The following is a 23,944-nucleotide window of genomic DNA, read 5'->3' as shown; positions in this document are numbered from 1 at the left end:
TCAGCATAGCTTAGCAGATGGATGACAGCATCAGAAGGAGGAAAACTTGGGTTCAAGTCCCTGTTCTGACACAATTTTTTGGCTGTGGGATCCTGGGAAAGTTATATAACCTCTAAGTGCCACAGACAACTATCTAGGACTATAAATTAGAGGACACTTGCTGAAATGCATTGGCAGAAGGCAATTCCTCACTGGATTCTCCCTTCCCCAACGTAATCACAGATCCAGACCAAAAACAAAAAGGGGATAATCAATGAAACAGTTCAATAAATAGAAAAATACATCTTACCACTGGATGGGAAGATTGTAAGTACTGTAAAGAACCAACATAAATCCTTTTGGGAAACAGGTTAAACATGACTGTAAATGCTACAGTACTTCTTAATTCATAAATTTAACATAATACCAATTCAAATCCCCATGGTATACTTCATTGAATTTAAGAAAGCAAAAGTGAAATTTATCTGGACAAATGAGTAGGCAGAAAAAAGAGCTATAGAACTAAGAACTCAAATCTGGTCCCCAAGCACACATCAATTGGGATGGAACAGAATGGAATATATCCTCTTAAAAAAATTACTTTGTATTTATTTTCTCTTTACTTATCTGCATGCATATAATTTTTCTCCTCAGCAGAATACAGGCTCCTTCTGAGCAGGGGCACTGGATTTTTGTCTTTACAACCTCAGTATGCAGCACAGAGCAGGCACACAGTAGATGCCTACTAAATTCTTGCCGAATGGAATTAAAATTACATCAAACAAGGGTATAGTGAACCCACTGGATTTCAAAACATTTTTTATTATTACAATTATAAAAAAAATATTATCATTAAGACCCAAAAAACTGAACCATAAAAAATGTCTCAGAAATAGTTTAAAATATTAAAAGAAGTTAAAATTTGATGGACTGGAAATAATAGAAAATATGGCAATACTTAACAAATGGTGTAGGAAAATAGCCTAAAACTGTGGTGAAGGGAATAAATTTTGATTCACATCATACAATGCCAAAAATTCTTAACAAGCTAAAGAGGTAATCTTAAAAACATTCTAAAATAGTAAATGTATCTAACTTAACTCTGTAGGAATGACAAACTGAATCCTATCAAATAGAGGGCACTAACAGTGATGATGAAACTGAAGTCAAAAACTTTAGCACAATGAAATGAAGGCAAATATTCTTTAGGCAGGCAGGTGCTCAAAGAGCAGTTATCTTTGAAAAAAAGGAAAAACGTGCATGACAGGCACCAGTGATAAAACATATTATCAAAAATGTATAAAAAAACTAATTCGAATACATGAAAACCAGACAGATTTTCAATTAGATAAGTGGGTAAGTAGAAAGAAACTATAATCTACACATGAATAAAAATGGGTAATGTAAGAAAATAATTCATACTTGCTATTTAAGAAATATATAAAAATTATCAAGTAAAATTAATGTGATGAAACTATGAGTAAACATTACTGATGATACTGCAGATTGGTCCAATCATTCTGGAAAGCGATCTGAAAACAACATGAGCTACAACTTTGTTCATACTCTGTTCTTATTTGTCTCTGAGAGATTTTCCTTATGAAGTTAAAAAAAAAATCCACCACCTATCTGTATAAACATAGTCATAGTAACACAATTTTTACGAGTGAAAGAAACTGTAAAGAACCCAAATACTCAATATTAGTGGGATGGCTGAGCAAAAACTGCAGCCTATAACATGATGTAATGTATATATTAAAAAGGCCAGATATGGGGCCACTAGGTGGTGCAGTGAATGGAGCAGCGGCCTTGGAGACAGGAGGATCTGAATTCAAATTCAGTCTCATACACTTACAAGCTGACCCTAGGCAAGTCAACTTAGCCACTCAGCCCCAACTGACTAGCAAAAAAAAAAAAAAAAAAGTCAGGTATGTGAACTCTCCTAATAAATGCATCTGTTTATGAAATATTGCTTTACTACTTTAAGGAATTATGGTTTTTTCAGTGTGATTACTTTACTGATTGATTGAAATCCCACCTTTTTGTGGGTATTCTTCAAGCATTTTTGTGGCAAAAAAAAAATTCATCATCCTGCATCTATCCTGGCAAAGATCCTCTCCAAACTTAGACAGCAGTTTTAAGAAAAAAAAGTTTTACATATTACATATGCAAATGTTCAAAACTTTTCCAGTTATATAGAAACTATAAAAACTTGCATTCTACTGGGATAAAGATCAAAAAGGATATGAAATGAAAATAATTTAATGCTCATATTAAATTCACAAAATTTAAATAAAATGTAGATTTTTTAAAAAAATAAAAAAATAAAGTAGTCAGTATGAGTAGTCACTTGGGTTTAAACAGGTGTTCATAGGCAAATATGGGACTTTAATCACCATTATTGGAATTATTTTCACTAAAAATGCATTGTTTCTAGGGAAAATGTGTTTAGAGTCAAACTGCCAAACTAAAAGTGAACTGCTGGAATGTAATGAATTTCTAGACTGATGGCTGTATTTACAGAGGGCTTTTAGAAGAAGCAATGAAGAGGCAGGATTCTGAGGCGTTAGAAGTAGTAGATACTGGGAGAAGCATGAAGCACATTATCATCCTTCCATTCCTTTCTAGAGTCCTCCTAGGACATCAACCTTTCTGTCTTCCCTTCCTTTCACAGCACTTACTCTTCCAAATATCATCACCTTTACCATACCTTCCTAAAAAATAAGTAAAACACTTTAAATCCACAAAAACAGAAAAAACCTATTTGTTCTGTCTTTCTAGGAGTATAAATTCTCTGAGGGTAATGACTATTTTTCCAACACATTTTTGGTAGAACCTGGGTACTGAAAGAATAGTCTAGTAAAAGTAGTAAAAATAATGTTCATACCGTCAAACTGATCTTCACCTTCAGTCATCAGTTCATCATCAGAGCAAATACTCAGAACATTTACCAACATCTCTGTCACTATAAAAAAGAACAAATTACATATTAGCTTATTTACAGATACTGTAGTAAACATTCATATGTGGTAAATTAATTTTCCAAATAAGGTGACTTTACCGTTTTCTAATTATCCAAACAAATGCTTTTTGGATATATTAATTACTTTTTCAACATTTCAAAAGTATTCATTAAACAAATATATTTCTGATATAGTGATTACAGAATTTCAAAGAAATGAACCACAGAACAGTGCAAAGAATCATTTAATAATTCTCAAGAGTGAGAGCCCCCAAAGGAAATGGTGCTTCCCCTTTCAAATACACTTCTTCATGCCTCAGACTAATACATGTCTAAGTGTTAGTTAAATGATGTGAACAGGTGTCATTCTTTTAAGCCCTCCTTCCACTCCAGTTTTTTTTATCTGCAAAAGTGGGTTCCAACCTGATGACCTTTAAGGTCTATCCCTTCTAGTTTTAAATATATGGTGCTATTAAACTCCTTCCATTTTCTTGCACTTATGGTAACCTGGATCTCCAACAAGACACTGCATCCCTAACCACATTCTCACCAGAATACTGATGCTCTTTTCTCATGTCCCAAACACACTGGCCAGGAGAAATAGGCAAAACTATTCCTCACTGTCACTACTAGACAGCTTTCAGATATTATCACTTAGCAACTCCTTCTCCTTAGAGATTCATGAAATTTATCTTTATTCCCCTGTTCAGATCCTAGATATAGTTATCTACCAGTCCCAGGTCATTCTTAATGCTTTCTTAAGGAGTTCAGCACCTGGCACCCTAACCTTGCCCTCATACTTGAGGACTTCAATAAACATATTGATTTCCCTTCAAATGCAAGTCTATCAGCTTCCTTAGCACTCTTCACCCCAAACCATACCTTCATTCTACTTTAGCCACACATAGGGATGAGGATACCTACATCCTCATCATCACCCAAAGTTGTTTCATCTCCATAATCTAGAACTTTGAAATTCCTCTGATGACCTATCCTTCCAACTTGTCCTTTGCCTGACTACTAAACCTTCACTGAAAACTCAAGTCATTTCACCCCTCCAATCTTAACCCTCCCTGTTTTACCAATCCCTCTCTCCCCTCTAGCCTTACTGACAACCAGTTCAATAATATACTGTTGTCTTAAACTCCAACTCTGGATCACTCTGATTATTCACCTTCTCTGTTTCCACTTGCCTGCTACTGGAGGAAATCTGAAAAGTGTACTGACTAGATCTACTACAAATTTATGTTAACAAATCTCAATTGGGCCTTCAGTACTACTCAGTAATGTTTTTATTATTCTCTGAATGATTATTGCTTTTCCCCACAGTGGCTGATCCCCCAGACACCAGTCTTCCCACTTGGCTCTCATTAGAGGATCTCCTCTCCTGCTATATTGAGAAAGAGAGGACATCTATTGTAGACTCAGTCACATTCTTTTTTTTATTTCTTAAAATCTCTCTACATTGTTCACTATTCTGTTTTTCGATGTTCTATAGTCTGACAAAGACTAGTTCCTTTTTCTTCCCAAGGCCAAGTCCTCTACTTTTACCCTTAATTTCCATCCCATATTTGATGTACCCTGAAGCCTTAGAAGCATAGTTTTAGGGAAAATTATTTAGTCCAATTACCTCATTTTATATATAAGGAAACTGAAGTCTGGAAAAGTTAAATGACTCACCAACGTCACAGAAGGATGGTGGCAGTATGGACTTTAACAAGGTATTCTATCAGCAGACCAAATGCTATATATGGTATGCTACAATGCCATGTGATAGAGCAGGAAAATAAAAGGCTTTTCTCTAACACCAGTGGAAGACTTCTATTGTCACCCCTCACTCTCAATCAATGAACAGCTAGCTAACATCTCCTCAATGATGTCTTTCATGCCACTTCTTGAGTACAGGACACCAATGACAGTATGATGCAACCCACCAGGTGCCTTTCCATTACTGTCTGAGCCACTGACAATCTTGATTCTTCTGAAATCAGTGTTTCAAGATTTCCAGCCATATGGCTGGAATATTGGTGTTTCAAAAAATAGCGTTAGGTGGCAAGAAAAAACCCAAATGTCATACTGCTTGCCTCATTCTCCCAAATCAAATGGGGCCAACTCATGGGGCCATCTGCAGTGCTTATCCAAGATACCTAAATTAACGTACTGCCCACTGAAATGTATGTCACAATTTGTAAACTGTATACATTATTCATCCACTTAAAAGTTCCCAGTGTGGATTTCTAAGTCAATTTCTTTGCAATGACTACCAATCATCAAAATGTCACAAACAAAAAGAGCAGAGAGAGAAAACTTATTGTCCATTTTGGATAGAAGATGGAATCTTTTTCCATCTGGACTACCTACATGGCAATTTTCACAACACTGGGAAATACTTTTGGCAAGCATATGTCTACCTGTTTTATTCCTCATTTTATTTGGATAATTAGAGGATCAGTAAGATTATCTGTGTGGTTATATCCTTCAAGAAACCATATGTAATTTTAACATGCATATATGCATGGGGAAATATGTGTTCATGGAAGAAAATTTCTTGAGTAAAGCCTTTAAAGCTATATGTGACAAGTTTCAGGGTGTAAAAATGTGATTTTCAAAAGACTGATAGTAAAATACTACTCCACATGAGAAGCAGGTGGACGAAGAGGTGCAGAATGTGGCATATATTTGCAGACATGCTCAATGTGCCAATGTTTTAACTTGATTGTACTTCTCTGTTACAAAGAAAAGTTCTATTATAGAGGTGGGAGGAGTCATTCATTAACATAATTATGTAAAAAAAAAGTATGTCAAACTTGGAAGTTTGAAGATCTGGGATCAAATCATGGATTTAATAATTCTTAACTGTATGTCTATGGTCAAGTCCATTCACCTCTCTAAGTCTCAATAAATTCATCTGTAAAATGGGGATAGAGAATACTTGTACGCTATTTCATAACACTGTTGGTAAGGGAAACACCTTACAAATTTTAAAGGGTTAAAAAAGTAAATTTGAGTTATCGATATATTAGCAAGCATATTTGTGCAATCCACAAGTAATAGTCACAGAGGAATCTTGTATTTTATGTGTCTCTTCAATCAACTATGTGTGGAAAGACATGGTCGGCTGATTTGGAACTATACCCAAAGGGCTTCTATCCTTTGATCCAGCAATATTCCTAGGTCTATATCCCACAGAGATTTTTTAAAAATTGGAAAAGGGCTTATTTTTACAAAATTATTTACAGTAGCTCTTTTTATGGTGGCAAAGAATTGGAAATTGAGGGAATGTGCAAAAATTGGGGAATGGCTGACCAAGCTGTGGTATGTTTGTAATGGAATACTACCATGCTACGAGAAACGAAGAACAGAATGATTTCAGAAAAACCTAGAAAGACTGACATGTACTGATGTAAAGTGAAGTGAGCAGAACCAAGGCAAAAGCATATACAGTAACAGCAATATCGTACAATGATCAGCTGTGAATGACTTAGCTGTTCTCTGCAATACAATGATCTAGGGCAATTCCAAAGGACTCATGGGGAAAATGCTATCCACCTCCAGAGAAAGAACTGATGGGAGTCTGCAGATCAAAGCATACTATTTTTCACTTTCTGTATTTTTTTGACTTTTTTTTCCCCTTTGGGTTTATATCTTCTTTCACAACATGACTAATGTGGTAATATATTTTGCATGATTGAATATGTATAACCCACCTCAAATTACTTCAGGGAGGGGGGAGGTAAGGTAAGGAGAGAGAAAATTTGAAACTCAAAAATTTTTTTAAATGAATGCTAAAAATTATCTTTACATGTAACTGGGGAAAAACAAAATACTATTAAAAAAATAAGATCTGGTCTGCTGTATAAAATTGCCTAGATGACAAAGTCAATCTCAAATAGGAAACAGATTCCTACTGAATTAGAAAACCACAAATTTACATTATCAACACTGCATTGTATTTTTATTAATTTTGCTAAACATTTCCCAATTATATTTTAATCTGGTTCAGGCCCCAGGAATTTGACACCCTGGCTATGAGACTTATAAGATGTCCCCCAAGATGGTAGACTAATTTGTACCAGTTAAGCACAGATCCCCTGCATCACTTCAAAAGGATGACAAATGTACCAAATAAATCTATGTTCTAAGAACTGTGATAAGAGCTTTAAAACTAGCACCTCATTTTACCCTCACAATAACTCTGGGAGATAGGTGCTATTGTTAACCCCAATTTACCCTTGAGGAAACAGAGGAAGGCAGAGGTTAAATGTCTTGCCCAGGATCACAGTTAGTATCTGAAATCAGATCTGAACACAAGTCTTCCTGACTCTAACTCCAGAGCTCTATTCCCTGTGCTACCCAGCAAGGAAATGTAAAACTCTTATCAGAAAATATTGCAGAAAAACCAAAAAAAAAAAAAAAAGGGTAAGCAAAAAAATAAGCCCCAATGCAATGAATTACTATGTCACTTCCAATACACCTTCTTTTGCGTATTTGAAAAGCCACTGTCTAAATTTCTCAGTTTAATCTCAAGTGTCATTTTCACATCTTCATATAGTAGGTGCATCTACGTGTTGAGTGTTGGTTCCACTACTGTCATTAAGAAAATCTTACAGAAATGCTGCCAGATTTGTTACAATTAGTGTCTTTGTGTTCTTCTCATTCCCAGTCCATCGATGAGTGATGTAGGAATGACCTGGCTTAGCTGAGTATCATACCAAGATTTCTAGTCTCATTTGTTCCTTCACTATTTTTATGGCAGCTTCCTCCATAATCATCTGTAAAAGAACTTGTATTCTACACACATGTATCACTGTGGCATGGAAGGGTCATTGCCTTTTGGAAGTGTAAGATGGAAACAAGCTCCATACAGAAGCTCAAGTTCCACTAAGTAGGAAAGAATGTGAATGTGGTCCTAGCTAAAGACTACTACATAAAGAAGGGATCTAACATTGGCGATGAGGCAATGAATTATTGGACCATGGTAAAGAACACAAAATGGTCCTCAGTCCTATACAACTCTTTTAGCAGTGAAGTGCTATAATAGCAGAAAAGGGGAGGTAGAGCATGCTAAAGATCACCCACCTTTTAGATAATCTACAAATATTAAAGAAACCGTTGGGACTCTAAATCCAAAATCTTGGCTAAAGACCAATATGTTCAGACACTACTGAAGGAACTAAAACATATCTATGCCGACATTCTTTCTAAGAATGAATGAAAAAGTATTTATCAAGTGTTTACTATGTGCAGAAATACAACTAGAATTCAGAGGAGTTTCAACTAAATTGAGGGACGACTCAAGTTCTCTTTGGAGAAGTAAATAAAGGAACTATCCGAGTTGGTTTTATTGTTTGCACAAAGGCAACAATAAACAATTTCATAAGTTACTTGATCATGGGTAGGCCGTGCTAATATAATAAAAATGACAATTCTACCCAAATTAATATACTTATTTAGTGCCATACCAATTAAACTATCAGACAATTACTTTCTAGAGCTGGATAAAATAATATCAAAATTCATTTGGAAAAACAAAAGGTCCAGAATATCAAAGGGACTAATGAAAAGAAATGCTTGGGAAGGTGGCCTAGCGCTACCAGACCTTAAACTGTACTATAAAGCAGCAATTATCAAAACCACTTGGTATTGGCTAAGAAACAGAGAGGTAGACAAGTGGAATAGACTTGGCACTCAAGATGCAGTAGGCAAGGAATATAGCAACCTTCTGTTTGATAAACCCAAGGACCCCAGCTTCTGGGATAAGAACTCATTGTTTGACAAAAATTGCTGGGAAAACTGGATAACAGTGTGGCGGAAATTAGGCATAGACCCATACCTGACACCGTACACAAGAATAAAGTCCAAATGGGTACATGATTTAGGTATAAAGATTGATACCATGAATAAACTGGAGAAGCAAGGAATAGTGTATTTATCAGATCTATGGAGAAGGGAAGAATTCTTTACTAAAGAAGAGATAGAATGCATTATGAAATGCAAAATGGATAACTTTGATTACATTAAACTGAGAAGTTTTTGCACAACCAAACCCAATGCAACCAAAATCCGGAGGGATGTAGTAAATTGGGAAAAAATTTTTACAGCTAAGCTCGGGGATAAAGGCCTCATTTCTAGAATATATAGAGAACTGACCCAAATGTATAATCATACAAGTCATTCCCCAATTGATAAATGGTCAAAGGATATGAACAGGCAATTTTCAGAGGAAGAAATTAAAGCTATCTATAATCATATGAAAAAATGCTCTAAATCACTATTGGTTAGAGAGATGCAAATCAAAACAACTCTGAGGTACCACATCACACCTATAAGATTGGCAAACATGACAGAACAAGAAAATGATAAATGCTGGAGAGGATGTGGGAGAGTTGGAACACTAATTCATTGTTGGTGGAGCTGTGAGCGCATCCAACCATTCTGGAGAGCAATTTGGAACTATGCCCAAAGGGCTACAAAAATGTGCATACCCTTTGACCCAGCAATATCGCTACTAGGACTATATCCCCAAGAGATCATAAAAATGGGAAAGGGTCCCACATGTACAAAAATATTTATAGCAGCACTCTATGTAGTTGCCAAAAACTGGAAGTCAAGGGGATGTCCATCAATTGGGGAATGGCTGAATAAATTATGGTATATGAATGTAATGGAGTACTATTGTGCCATAAGAAATGATGAACAAGAAGACTTCAGAGAGGCCTGGAAGGACTTATATGACCTGATGCTGAGTGAAAGGAGCAGAACCAGGAGAACTTTATGCACAGCAACAACCACAGTGTGTGAGAGTTTTTTCTGGTAGACTTAGATTTTTGTAATAACACAAGAACTTCTGAAAAAAAAAAAAATCCCAATGGTGGACCTCAAGGCAAAAAGCCTTCCACACTCAGAGAGAGAAATATGGAAGTCACTCACATAATGTAGCAGATCATGTTTGTGTATGTGTATCTGTTTGTGTATCATGTTCTGATTTGTTATACGGATTCTTTCATTTATCTTAGTCTGACTACACAGCATGACGATAGTGAAAATATACTCAATAGGAAAGTTTATGTAGAATCTATACAGAATTGTATGCAGTCGTGGGGAGGGAGGGAGGTAGTGGGGGGTGGGTGGGGAGGGATAAAATCGCAATTGTATGGCAGTGATTGTTAAACATTAAAAAAAATAAAAAAATTAATAAAAAAAAAAAAAGTTACTTGATCATCAAGCTTTGCAGTATTCATGATAAGCATTAGCAAAAAGACTGCCATGAAGATAACTGCAACTTATATGCTAATATTTATTATATCACTTTATTGAAGAGAATAAAATAGAGAACCCAAAAAAGATCCTGTTGAGAAGCTCCAAAACAAGACATTATACAAGGTGTCCCATGTAAGTGCAGTTTAAAGCTTTTAAAATCATCAAAACAAAGATGGGCAGAGGAAGAATGGCAAAAACTATATTGAAAATGACAGTGGATTAAGAAATGAAGGAATCTAAAGATATATAAAATACTCAGAAGCCTTATGCATATATATCATATTTTCTAAAAAAAAAAAAAATGCTAAACATAATAAGTATCTAATGACATTACCAAAAAATGAAACAACAGCTTAATAAAACAGGAAATAACTGATGGGAATCACTTTAGAAATAGCAATTTATATATAGTCAGATCAGGGAGTAATAAAAGCAAAGGTAAAAAATTAGCACCAAATTAGGAGGATAAAAGTGAGAAGAGCTCCAAACCGACCTATTTTAAATAAGCTAGTGACTAAAACAATGGTAGACAAATTAAAGCCCCTGACTCTGAGCATTATCATTTTTTACCCAAATACTCAGATGAATCTTAATCTCAACAATTTGGGAGTTTTCTCTAACAATGCAGACTGCAAACCATCCATCACTGCTCAGTCTGCATCCCTCTTGACACATCCACCTTTAATGTGCTGGAAATTTTCTTCCATTTCCTCTGCTACGGGAAGGCCACTATCATCTCCCTTCACCCTAGACTGTTGCCATTCCCTCTCCCATGACATTTCCTTAACCTCTTCCTTAGAGAGCAAGGTCAGTTATATGTTGTAGCCTGCTCAAGTGCACCATGAACTTGCTTTGCCAATGCTCTTTGCAGAGGCAGCTGTATTCTATATTTGACTACATAAAGAGGTACCAGGAGAATGTTAGTATGAAAAAGATGGATCTGAGAAGCTAGGATCAGTAAAGGAGCTCTGAGCATTCCTGAAAGCAATATAGTCTGTTCCCTTCCTCCACTTCATCCCTGGGTCCACCTCACTGTCCATCTGTACAGTCTGTTCCAGTATACACACTGATGGACAGGTACCATAGAGTGTCCATTTCGAAATTTGGACAAAAAATGCTTTTAAAAAATAGCCTTTTATTGATAACTTTTGCTTTTATATTACCTAGGTTTCTCCCGGTATTCTCTCTCCTACCCCCCCATCACCTCAGTGAACCATCTCATAACAAAAATTGTCTCTTTTTAAAAGGAAAAAGAAAAAAATTCAATAAAAACAATTATTGTATAGAAAAAACCTGACATTATATGCAATGTCCCATACCCATGGACTCTGACCTCTGCAAAGAAGCAGAGGGTGGTATCTTCTAATTATTCATTGTAATTTCACAATAATCAGTTCTGGTTATTCTATGGTGGTTGTTCTATCCACAATAGGCACCTACTATCTACTTGGTCTTTCCTGTGTGGATGGATACGCCAAACTCCTTTGTATAATTACAGATTTCTACCAGGAGACTAAACCATTTGCGGGGGCTTAATACAATCAGTACAATGTTATTTACAAACAAAAGCATTTGATGATCAAATGGATACACCATTTCTTACAGATATTTAATTGAACTATTAATAACAGCTAACATTTATTTAGAATTTTAATATTTGCCAAGCACTTTACATATATTATCTATCTCATCTGCGCCTCCCAGCAACGCTGTGAAATAGGTATTATTCCTACTTTACTTACTAGCTGTGTGACCCTGGGCAAATCACTTAACTGTTTGCCTCAGTTTCCTCATCTGTAAAATGAGCTGGAGAAGAAAATGACAAACCACTCCAGTATCTTTGTCAAGAAAACCCCAAATGGGCCTTTGTTTAGCTCCTTGCTAAATCTCAGGCCTGTTGTTTTGTGTCAATAAAGCTCCCAATGACTTCAGAGAAGGTCTAAGTGAATTCATTCACATTTTGAACCAGCTCTCCCATCTCTTTTTCTTGAACATTATGGTGCTGAAACCTGGGAATCCAAACATTAATTGGACTCCCATGATGTTCTCCTAGCCACTGGGATAAGAAGTAAGCGGCCTTTTTTCTGTTCTCTTCTCCAGACCTTTCTGCTCCTACTTCTCCCTAGTAGCAATAACCCTGGAAAGTCCAGACACTGCCAGCTTCGTCTGCAGCTCCACTAACTTCTGGGCAGTCAGTCTGGACTGTGGACCCTCATATAAGGGGACGCCCTTGCGATGAGTTGGTCACATTTTGTTCTCCCTGCTTCCTGGGATGCTGAGAAAAGTAGCGAGAGGCTGTTTGGATACTGCTGGGAGGGGAATTTGGGGAGGAGATCTTAAGGAAAAGTGACTAGTGTTCCACTGTAACACAGCCTGACCTCAATAATCTAGAAAAGTAATTTGTGAAGGGCATTTCTAAACAACACAAGCTTAGTAAGAAATTTGGTCTCCAAAACTTAAAGAAAGGCACCTTGCTCTGCTTGAGCAGACTTTTTTACCCTGTGTTGTTCTTTTCTCTCCCCTTGGGACATTGGAGGAGGCGAGTAGGTGGGCCTTGTGCCTGGTTTTCTTTGGAACTCCCTGCAACCTAGTTTCAGGTTCTCTGTGCCCTGTGGGACTCTGTGCCTGTTTTACTTTGGGGGTCCTTGCACACCAGTGTCATGGTCTCTGTGGCCTGTGTTGGACCCCTCCCCTGGTGGATATTGGGGGAGGTAGGTCGGTGGGCCTCTGAGCCTGGAAAAACTGCCTAGATGTAAGCCTTCTCTCTGTCCCTACCCTTTTCTTCCCCTCCCTGAGGGATATATATTTTTAAGTCTGATAAGTCTCAAAAGTAAAAGAGACAAGGAACTATAGTTCCTCTCCAGTCAAGACTGGAGGGCTCTAGGTCCAGCTGTTGGAGGCCATGGACCTGGGCACACCTTCCAAAGCCCTAACTGGAAGGGTAAGTCCAATTCCCTCATTTCTTTCATCGCTAGGGAACTGAGAAAACTGCAGGTGCTCCCTTCCTTCTGCACCCTAATACTCCCTGTCCCCAGGCCCATGCCTACAGGATCACCCTTCTCTCCTGGCCTGCTGGCCACCAGATCCTTGAAGCAGGATTCACCAGGACTTCCCTGAGAGTTCCCCCTAGGTTAGCAAAAACATAAATTTATGGATAATCTTTTCTCTAAGAGTATTGGGCCTTAGAAATTAAAATGTTACCACTAGTGATTATGAATCCAGATTTGATTTGCTCATTCAACTAAGTTATGGTCACCTGATTGGGAATTAATTGGTTGTTTCAAGTTTTTAAATACATGCTTTGTGGCATGGTTACTAAATTTTCATTTGCAAGCTAATTTGTTTCTATAACTTGACATTGATAACAATTACATCCAAACATACTGTGAGTTTTCTAAGTTTCACTCCCAGGTTTGTTGGGTCCTTGGATCAGCCTTAAATAGGTGCTTTCAAAGAAACAGTCACTGGTTCAGGTATCCTAAGAAAGGGCACTCTTGTGAATGTTGGTCTGAAAGGTTCAATGCCCCGTTCAATTTTTAAGGAGTGGACATAAAAGTGAAAAGTTAGAATCTTAAACAGATTCTGGAGGTTTTGTCATTGATCACTAAGGAATTCTGAAACACCTCCTTACAACCTTGGTCACTCCCTTCCCTTCAGTCAAGAGGGTATCTCGTTGTGACTGCAGCCTCTCATCCCAAATCAGATTAAGAAAAGACAGTTTCACCCTTTTCCCCCATGTGCAAATTCATCTTCCCTCAACTGGAAAAAAAAAGGAGGGGGAAGGGGCTGCAGCTGCAACCTGGAAGTATCCAGGTTCAGCACATAGCCACAGCCCTGGGGAGAGGGTGAAGGAGAATGGGTCAAGATAAAGAAGCTAGCCAGTCGCTGTCTGCACTTGGTATGACAGCCCATCCTTCTGTCAGTAATTTTCATATGATCTGGAAATGCAACTGATGTCATCTGAAATGTATTGTTTGTGTTTACAGCTAAAACAATTTGGTTATCACTTAATGAAAATTGTAAGTTTGCTGGTTATAGTTCACCTGGAAATATATAGAAATGATCTCCAGCAATTGGCTTTTGCACCAGGACAAATTTAAAATTTGAGATGTGAGTCCTGGTAAATTTTTGATTAGTGAAACTTGCCATCTGAGGTAAAAGCTCTTGGACTATAACAAACTATGTTTTGAGCTATCTGATGGATCATAAAAAATTCATCAATAATCAATAATCCACCATCTGAAAGAAATGCCACAAACTACTCAGAGAAAATGTGAACAACACAGGTGGAGATCTTCCTCTAGAACAGCTGAGGGTACAATTCTAGCCTCTGCCTAGGATGGGAACCTCCTGGCTCACTTTCCTCATTTCATTCCTTTGAAAAGAAATGTTTCCCACCTGAATATTCCTGAATCTGGCTGTGAGGTGGAATTGATACTACATTTGCAAAACTGTGATGTTTTATCTAGTCATGTCCTTGCTTTTCCTTTTTATGGCAAATTTCTGTAATCAAGGCAAGTGGTCAATCTGAATGGATAGTTATTGTATTCCCCAGCTGGGTATAGAATTGGATCCTCAATAGCATCTGATCCACCTAAAGGAATTGGAATCAGAGTGGAAACTTCTGAGGAAATATTAAGATCAGAAAATCCTGTATGGCAAAAATGAATAATATCACAGAGCTCTTGGTTTCTTTCTTTGTTTTTCTTCTTTTCTGACATCACTTTTAACGCTCCTTCTATTTGGGGCCTGCATATTGAACTTGTCTGTCAAATCTGTGCTGTCCACCTGCAGAGGGTCACGCAGCAAGGTTACCTGTTCTACACTCTCCTTATCCCCTGGGCGCTGTTTCAGTCTCATTTTACTCTCCTCCCCACCATTAAGGCAGAAATAGTGCCTCTGTCCCTCTCCCAAAAGCATTTGGGTGAAAGCTGAGGCTGACAGGAGTGCTGAGGCACAGAAGCAGGCAGAAGGCAGGATGTGAGATAAGATACAGGGTGTGACTAGCCAGAAAAGTGATCAAATAAGACTATGCATTGAAGCCCCTCACCTTGAGGACTTGCCTTCTGGGTCCCACCTTGAACCACTTCTATTCCTAGTCCACCTGATTCCCATTTTATGCCAAGGGTTAGGCCTGCTTCCTCAGGACTGGAAGTCTAATGCCTTAATTCAAATAGGGGATTCTGGAGCAAGGCGGAGTACATGATTGCTGGGTGTGTCACCATCATGCCCAGGATATTAGCTTACTCCCCATGGTTCTCCCCTCATATTCCCTGAAGACCCTGCATGGAATTTTTCCTTTGAGCACTCACAGGATATTACAGGCAGCCTCTTGGATGCAAGACATTCACTCCAGCCTGATATCTCCCACTACCTCCTCCTGGGGGTCATGGTTTCTCTCCCTTCTGTCCCTTCTTTGTGACTCTGTTATTGGTCATTTTGCTCACTCTTATACTTGGTCTGTGCTTGTTAAACTCTTGGTTTGATTTGTGTTTTCTCACCCACAGCAACTTTTACAACACCAACCCCTGCCCTTGATGTCACCAAGCGGTTTGCTTCTCTCCACCCTGGACTCAGCTGGCACCGCATTCTGCATCCCCACTACCTCAATCTATTCCTTGACCCTGAAGCAAACTCTTCACCCCTGTTCAGCAGGAAGAAGCTACTGAATTCAATGACCTTCACCCCTTTTCCCCAAAAGAATTCTCCTACCTAGTGGTAGAGTGAGGAAATGATGTGGATACAACTGACTTTGTGAAGCCCTTGGTTTATTTTCTAACCTGAAGGTGCCCTAAAGTCTCCCCTTACCACAAAATTTTCCCTTATCTGGGACCATAAAATTCCTTGTCCCCACCCCTCATCCTGGGAAATAGGATTTCCTTATCTCCCTTATCTTGTGTCATTCATAGTCCTCATCCTGTGTCTTTACCTTGCAAGACTTTCCCTAGATCTCCAACCCCTAATAAGGAAACCCTAAAATCATGTCTAGTCCTTTTCCTATATCACTGCCTTTGTTTAGCTCCTTGCTAAATCTCAGGCCCGCTGCTTTTGCATCAGTAAAGCTCCCAATGTCTGAGGAAAAAAAAACTCCAAATGGGGTCACAAAAAAGTGGACAACAATAACAACAATTTTATAAAAGAGGAAACTGAGACACAGAGTATTTAAATGACTTCACCAGGGTCAGAACTAGGATCTCAGGCTGTATTCAAACTTAGATCTTCCTGACTTCAAGTGAGCACTGTACACCTCATATCACTTAGCAGCTATCATAATGTAAAACTATTACTACAATGAGGAGGGCAAAAGAGCCCAGAAATCAATTAAGCTAGCCAAGCATTTAAATTTTTTCATTAGTCAGACCAGGAGCTTGCATTAAATCCAGGTTTCTTAACCTCTTCTTTGTCATGTATTCCTTTTGTAGTACATTAGTAGAACCTAAAGAGTCATTCTCAGAATAATGCATAAAATGTATAGGATTAGAAAAAGAAGTAATAACAATGAAACTGTTATTAAAATTTCTTTGAAAATAAGTTCACAGATCCCAGATTAAGAACCCCTAGATTAGATGATTTTTAAGGCTATTATTTCCAGTTCAAAATTTCTAATTCCATAAAGTTCTGGTAATAAGAAGGAAGTTAGTTAATAAATATCTGTTGCTACTAATACTTCCTATCTTGTCTTTTAAGTAGGAAGAATTTAAATTAGGTCAGGTGGACATATTAGACAAAAGCATAAAGGGAATTAGTAGAATTTTCTTCCCTCTATATATAAACATCAAAATATGATGCAAAAGTAGAAACCATCCCATTAGGTAGTTTTGCTTAACTGTTTTTCGGGGGACGGAAGGTAGGTAGGATATGCATTTTGTGGAGGATGTGAGAAAATGGAGTTGTGTCAAAAAAAAAAAAAAAAGGAAGGATGTCACTCTTTTTTAAAAAATAAGATGATATTGTTGTAATATAACCTAGAGATCGAAAAATAAACTAAAGCTTCTATGAGATCCCCTTTGGCTCTGTGATTCTATGACAGCTATTCTGCTAGTCCAAAGGAAGATGATTATAAGTAAGTAGCCCTTGTGCCTCAAGCCCTTAACTGGTTGTCTCTTGAAATACTACAGTAACTCCATCTCCACATTAGCTTAATGTTGGACTTATAATTATCAAAGACTGAAGTGCAGTCTGCAGACAACCTGTTAAATATTCAGTTTTGCATATTGGCTATGTCTTTTAGTACCAAAAGCAGCCTTGGCAGAAGCAGTACATCCTGTACAGAAAGGAACATTGTGTAACATGGAAGAGGTGAGAAAAAATAGAGGGGAAACTGGAACATCATGTTTTACTAGCACCCCTTTTCTCTCATACTATTATATTCCACATTCAAGAAAACCAAGGCATTTCCTGTATAACCTTATTTCAGTAGTGAAAATAAAAAGAATGAAAAATAAAGAAGTCTCAATTATTGTAAAGGATACCATACAAAAGTTTTACAATATTATTTATGCTTTCAAAATTCTACTGTTTGCAGAAAACATACAAATTATTAGAAAATTATTAAAAAAGTTTAAATTCCATATTCACTTTAATATATGAGAAGTGAAGAACAGTAGAAGCTGAGGCTGTATGGACAGAACTGCTGAAATGACTAATGTTTAAAAGTCCTGAGTTTGGCATCCCAGAAAAGGGAATTTATACAGAAGGGTCCCTTCCAAAGCAAAGCCATGCCACCACTCCTTCGCATAAGATTTAAGCTAAACAAAAAAGAAAGAAAACCCAACAGCTGTAGGCATCACCGCTATTTTTAAGTCTTTTCCCAGCCCCCCAGACATCCTCAAATGGGGGCTGTGAACACCAAACTAAAATATCTTTGAGACTCTCCTATCCACACACCCACTGACATAAGAAGAACTGTACCCACGGTGAAACTATACTTCGCGTTCCTCTAGACAAGTATCAGTGTACAAAAGTTAACTCGAGTAAAGATTTAAGTAAAATTGTTTACTATATAAATCATACCTTTTTCTCCAACAAATGGCAGTGACCATGTGAAGACATCCATAAAATTGGGTAACCAGTAAGGATGTGGAGAGCAGTTAAACTGTCGAATATTCATCACATTATTTTCATATTTTAATACAGCAGCTGCAAGGTAAGTTTAAATGTCAATGTAAGAATATTTAGCCTCAGCACAAGATGTAACATGGAAAAATGGGGAACATTCATTTTTGGGTTGTAAGGGGAGGCAGGGCACTGATTTTTAGTCATGACGTGCTTTTAGAAAGGGAAAAATGGCCAATCATATCTCTATTCAGAACTATCAGCAAAATGCCTAGTTTCTTTTAAGAATCTTTTTTTTTTCTTGAGATAATCCAATGGTGAACACAAAGGAGTGAGGGATGTGGGGAAGGGTAGAAGTTCCATAAAGACTTTTTCAGTTGTAACTAATAGGAGGAATTTGCAAAAAGTAGCCAACTCATACTTAACCTAAAAACACAAAAAAATTAATAATCCAATTTAAAATGTGAATATTTCATTTAAGTTGGGGAGAAGGAGGGAGGTTAAATTACTGAAAAAAAATGTTTTGCTTTTGGAGGGGAGGAATCTTGTAAAATACAAAAAAAAAATCTAAACCTTAGTAAACTTGATCCCAACATACCTTTCCAGACTTATCTCTCACCGTTCTCCTGGACACATTTCGAACTCCAACCAAACTGTCTACTTAGCATTCTCTGAATATGTTCTATGCATTCCTATCTCCAAATTTTTGTTTCAAGTCATTTCTTGCACCTTGAATACCTAACTAATCCTCTCTCGTATGTCTTTGAAGGCTCAGGTCAAATGCCCCCTTCTCCTTGCAATCTTCCCCAAACCTAAAGTGATCTTTCCCCTCAGCTGAACCCTGAAAAGACTCTGCACCTGTCTCCTATGCACTGACTCTCTACTCGACATTAGTTATTTGAACATGTCCTTTTTCCTCTACTAAGCCATCTCTGAAGGCACAGATGATGCCCTGTATTGTCACAGTACACAAGGCACGCAATAAAAGGTTACTTAATTTCAATTTTTTATTTCATAATTTTGAATCATTAATGAGAATAATATCTTTAAAAATACAATTAACTAGAAAATCTCCATCATTGGTTTTTTTATTTATGTATTATTCTTCAACTGAGCCCTGGCCTCAAAAGTCAGAAGAGCTCTACTCCATGCTCTGTCATTTTGAAGTTGTGCAAACTTAAGGAAGTCAACAAACCCATGTGTCCCACCTTTCTTGTCCTATTTCATCCTCTATAAAATAGGGGTACCTGTTATGTGCCTACCTCACAAGGTTCTTGTGAAGACCAAATAAGTCATGTAAAAGAGCTTTAGAAACTGTAAAGCATTATGGAAATGTAAAATGGCATGATTATTAGTGGTTACACAGTATTTATTCACTCAACACTATAGAACCTTTTCATGGAAGTACTGAAATGTAGGCATTCAAAAGGCCTCATATACCTCTTAAGATATGTGATACACAATCATGAACAATGCTACATATTTTATCATGTGAAATAAAAAAAAAAATCCACCTTTATGTTTTCATCTTGGTTTTTAAAAATATAACATCTAGAAATGCATCTGGCAAATTCGCAAGATGAAGCAGAATGTCTTAAATATACCCAAACTACTCAGGAACATAAAACACCAACATGATTCCTCTACATACCCAAAACAAACAGAAATTTGACTTCGACAAACAGATGCAATGGTCCAGGGTTTCTTTTACAAGTGCTAAAAATCATTTAATCTATTCAGGGGTTAAGATCTGACAGGTGAAAGCAAGTAAAGCAATAAATCTCTGCTGAGCACCAAACACTAGCTCCTGTAAATACTGTCTGAGGGAATCACACTTGGGGACATCTATCACTGGCGTAGAACGGGGAATGAAATCAGAATCTGGATTTGTTTCTCCTTTAAGCGAAGTCCTTTATTCCTTATGCATCATTATAAAATAGCTTTAAGATTTGTAAACTGGAACACAAACGCACAATCTTTACAAGCAACCAATGGCACTAACTTCTAGATACTAGTATCTCTGCCAGCAACTTTAAGAGTAGCTAGTCAAACTTTCCTGGGAGTATCTCATATCAAATTTATTATCGAAGGTCCTCATATCTGGTCTCATGGAAGAGCTCATCATGTATTAGCACGTTCCTTTAGTGGCCAATTTCTAAGAAATCTTACATATGCTGAACATACAGAAAAGCCTTTGGCACTGACCTCATTGTCACTTTTACTATCCATATACCAAAAAAACCCCCAAACTTCCTCTTGGCACACCCACTCCAGAATAATATCAAACTCAATGGCACAAATCTATTAAATTCCAGACATATTGAGAGAGAACAGGAGCTGGCCTCTTAATGTCCTTATTCTGAAAATGTGAACTACGTGAACATGCTGCATCTCATTTTCAGTGTCCTCGGCACACACTGAACTATATTAAGATACTCTATCATTAGCCGCCATTGGGCTTACATGCTCAACTTTCCACAAAACCTAAGCATTGCAGATGGGCAAATATTCAAGAGTGGGAGCAACTATGACAATGGAATCAGAAAAGGAGAGTGAAGAAATAAAAGAAAGTGGGAGAAAAACAGTAGGAAGAGAAAGAAAAGCCATTAGGGAAATGTTTGCCAGTAAGAGATCAAAGTGGATTAAAAATGTGATAATACACCACTATCCCATGGCATTTTATAGTGGGAATTTTGGAAGTGAAGCCAAGGAGAAAGAAAAAGGACCTACATCAGACAATGTTAAACTAGATGAGTGGTAGCTAAGTAGTGAGCCAATGTAAATTAAACAGACAGAAATGAAAAATCCAAGCAGCAGCAACTTGATAGAAACAATAAAATTTTTTGAACCAAAATGTAAAACATGATTCAAAAGGAAATTCTAGAAAGTCCTGGTCTGGCTTGTGCTCAAGGTACTTAATTAACAGGGTCCAAAGTGTCTGAGTGTCTAGTTCTGGAACAGATTTTACATATGATTCACACTTTTCATTCTTTGCTCCTGTTTACTTCCCCCCTCATATCCTGAAGCAGTTTATGAAATTTCAGTAATAGATGATTATGATTTCAGACAGTACCTTTTCTCTATGTTATTTTAAAAAAAATAAGTCATTTAAAATTCTATGTTGTTTAACAATTTTTTATCAATAACATCTTACCTTTATTATTGTAGACATCTAAGTAATTAGGTGCCGAAAAAATTGTTATTAATGAAGGGAACCCTGTAGTTTGACTTTTTCTGTACATTCTATAGCTGCAAAACAAATAGCTTAATATGCATCGTAAAGCATCAATCATGGTTACTAAGTTTGATTTTGTATTTAAGGTGTTAATTTGGTTAAGGGAAGCACAATTCTTACCCTGCATCTTGAGCTTCATGAGCTCTAATAATCGATAACAAATTATTGTTTTGCAAAAATTCACACACTGCTGGATAGCTGTGAAAAGAAAAGAACTGTAAGTAAAGCAACACTTTGCTTTTTGAAGAGTATGGCATTTTAATGTCTAAAATGTGATGTATTCCTGGGTTTTTCCCCTTACTTATAAAAATAAGAGCATCCTCGAACTGTATTGTGACTAAAGTGTTCCTGTGATTTTTCATTTCCAAAGTCTTCTGAAGGATCAGACCATAGCAAGTCACACATTGGTCCAAAGGCAGGAGGTTCTTTAAATCTATCTAACTGTGAAAGAAAGAAAAAAAAGAAAGAAAGAAAGAAGAAAAGAGAAAGAAAGAACTCATCAAATGGTGAGGAGAGAATGGTCATGGGCAAGTTTTACCCACCCTGAATGCTATGAATGCTGTTAAGATATTAACAAATATATTTTTACCATAACAAATCTAGGCTATAAAAATAAGTTTGAAGATCTTTTTTTTTTTTAAGAAAACATAGCTAACTAAGAAAGCTTGCTCCCCTCAATCAACCTTGGAACTAAAGAATGTTTATACTTACTCTCCTAATATCATCCAGTGTGTGTATTTCTGGTGAAAGTCCCCCATGAACACAAAGAAATTGTTGGTTTAAAAGTGCAGCAAGAGGCAGGCTATCAAAAGCTTCCATACAAGCTTCATAGACTCTCTCTGAATACTTAATTTTACCTTCAGAGAAAAAAGTAGAGGATTAAATTACTACTTAATCATTTTAAAGGCATGCTATGCAAAGTGAGAGATAAAATTAAGACAAATTTCTTTCCCTAAAATAACTAAAAGTTATAGGTTGCATTCAGATAAAATACTTCATCTTTACATTACAAAACCAAGATAAAGCAAAACTGCAAAGGGCTCAACACTTTACCTTTTTTCGATCTAGTCAAGGAGACACATAAATGAAAGCAAAGTAGTTTCAGTATTTTTAAAAATCCTATTCTAAGGGTTACTGGCCACTACATTGTCAGAGGCAAGACAGATGATTAAATTGAATTTTAACAAACTAAAGAAGTAATACAATTTTCAAATAGGTAGTTGGATTAAAAAATAATAATCATCTTTATAGTGTGCAGGAGTACTGAAGGGTTTGCTTCCATCTTTTCCACTGAAGCATCCCTGAAAGGGGAAGTCAATCAGAGAGAGAAAAGCTATAATATGACAAAAAGAATCCTCTCAAAGCAAATTACAATTCACTTTCAAGGAGGTATTATATAGAAACTACAGCCTCGTTCTACCTCCAAAATATTGGATATGTTGTTTGCTTTGGGGGCTGCACTGGGAGATCACATTTCATTTCTAATATCAGGAAAGAGGAACTTGAAAGATAAATGTAGCACATTAGTTATCTGGGAAGAAAAAGATTTTTTCTCAGTAGTCGTTCTTTTCAAAGACTTTAACATTCACTTGAATTAGCAAGAAGCTATGAAAAGAAACATAAACATGTATAAGATCTGACAAAATTTAAACCAGGCCTAAAAAAAATTAAAACCTGAACCATGTACTTTGAATTCTAGTACTGTTCTTAAGGGATGTGATGCCCTAGCAGCCAGGCAGGCTCTGGTGTGAGAAGCCTGAGTTCATGTTCTGCCTCTGAAACACTCTCCCTATTCTGACCAGCAGGATACTTCACCTCTTAGCGAATCAGGGGATTCTCTAAGCTGCAGATTTTGTTCTGAAGAAGGAATTTCCACACCCAAATTTCCCTAGGAGGAAACTAAACTCAGTTCAACAAGCATCATTAAAGAGCCTATTATGTCAGGCACTGTACTAGGGACTCTAAATACAAAGAATAAAAGATCCCTGACCTCAAGGAACTTACTCTACCGAGAAGAGACAATATGTACTCAGATAAGAAGGTTCAGACCTGAGGGGAAGAAACAACTGCTCCTCTTTAGAGAGGTGCTTATAATCATGAGATGTGTTACTACTGGAAGTGTGGGAAGAAATAGGGAAAACTACAGTCTGGTAGACTTAAAACCAGTTGACAGGAGGGTGGCACTCTACAGGCTAGGCAATGGGTTTACACTTCCTTAACAGTCAATAAAAGTATGGGAGAGAAATGTGAGGATTCAACCAAAACTTCATTTGAGTTTACTCTTTTGGGTTGTGCTTTGTTTTTCTTTTTTCTCAAAAACAGTTTTAACATGAATTATTCCTAAGCACATGTACTTTTTTAAAAATTTAATGTAGAAATTTTGAAGCAAAACCGACTAAACCCTTTAGAACTCTTTAGACTCTTCAAGTTGAACACCTTTGGATATATCAATT

General features: G+C 37.0%; 1 protein-coding gene across 4 annotated transcripts in view; it reads right to left on the bottom strand.

Moving 5' to 3' along the window:
- PPP3CB (protein phosphatase 3 catalytic subunit beta) overlaps nucleotides 1–23,944 on the bottom strand; it is a 52,783-nt gene that overhangs the window by 15,763 nt on the left and 13,076 nt on the right. For all 4 annotated transcript variants that reach the window (XM_072628183.1, XM_072628185.1, XM_072628182.1 and 1 more), the window contains exons 5-10: nucleotides 22,203–22,348; nucleotides 21,793–21,932; nucleotides 21,612–21,689; nucleotides 21,411–21,505; nucleotides 18,215–18,340; nucleotides 2,867–2,944 (exon numbers count right to left, since the gene is read on the bottom strand). In XM_072628183.1, coding sequence (XP_072484284.1) covers nucleotides 2,867–2,944; nucleotides 18,215–18,340; nucleotides 21,411–21,505; nucleotides 21,612–21,689; nucleotides 21,793–21,932; nucleotides 22,203–22,348 — 663 coding nt within the window. The remainder of the gene's footprint in view (nucleotides 1–2,866; nucleotides 2,945–18,214; nucleotides 18,341–21,410; nucleotides 21,506–21,611; nucleotides 21,690–21,792; nucleotides 21,933–22,202; nucleotides 22,349–23,944) is intronic.

This window comes from Notamacropus eugenii, chromosome 1, assembly GCF_028372415.1.
Source record: "Notamacropus eugenii isolate mMacEug1 chromosome 1, mMacEug1.pri_v2, whole genome shotgun sequence".
In the NCBI taxonomy this organism is placed as follows: domain Eukaryota; kingdom Metazoa; phylum Chordata; class Mammalia; order Diprotodontia; family Macropodidae; genus Notamacropus; species Notamacropus eugenii.
The sequence above is the reverse complement of the archived record's forward strand: the minus strand, read 5'-3'. Positions and strand labels throughout refer to the sequence as shown.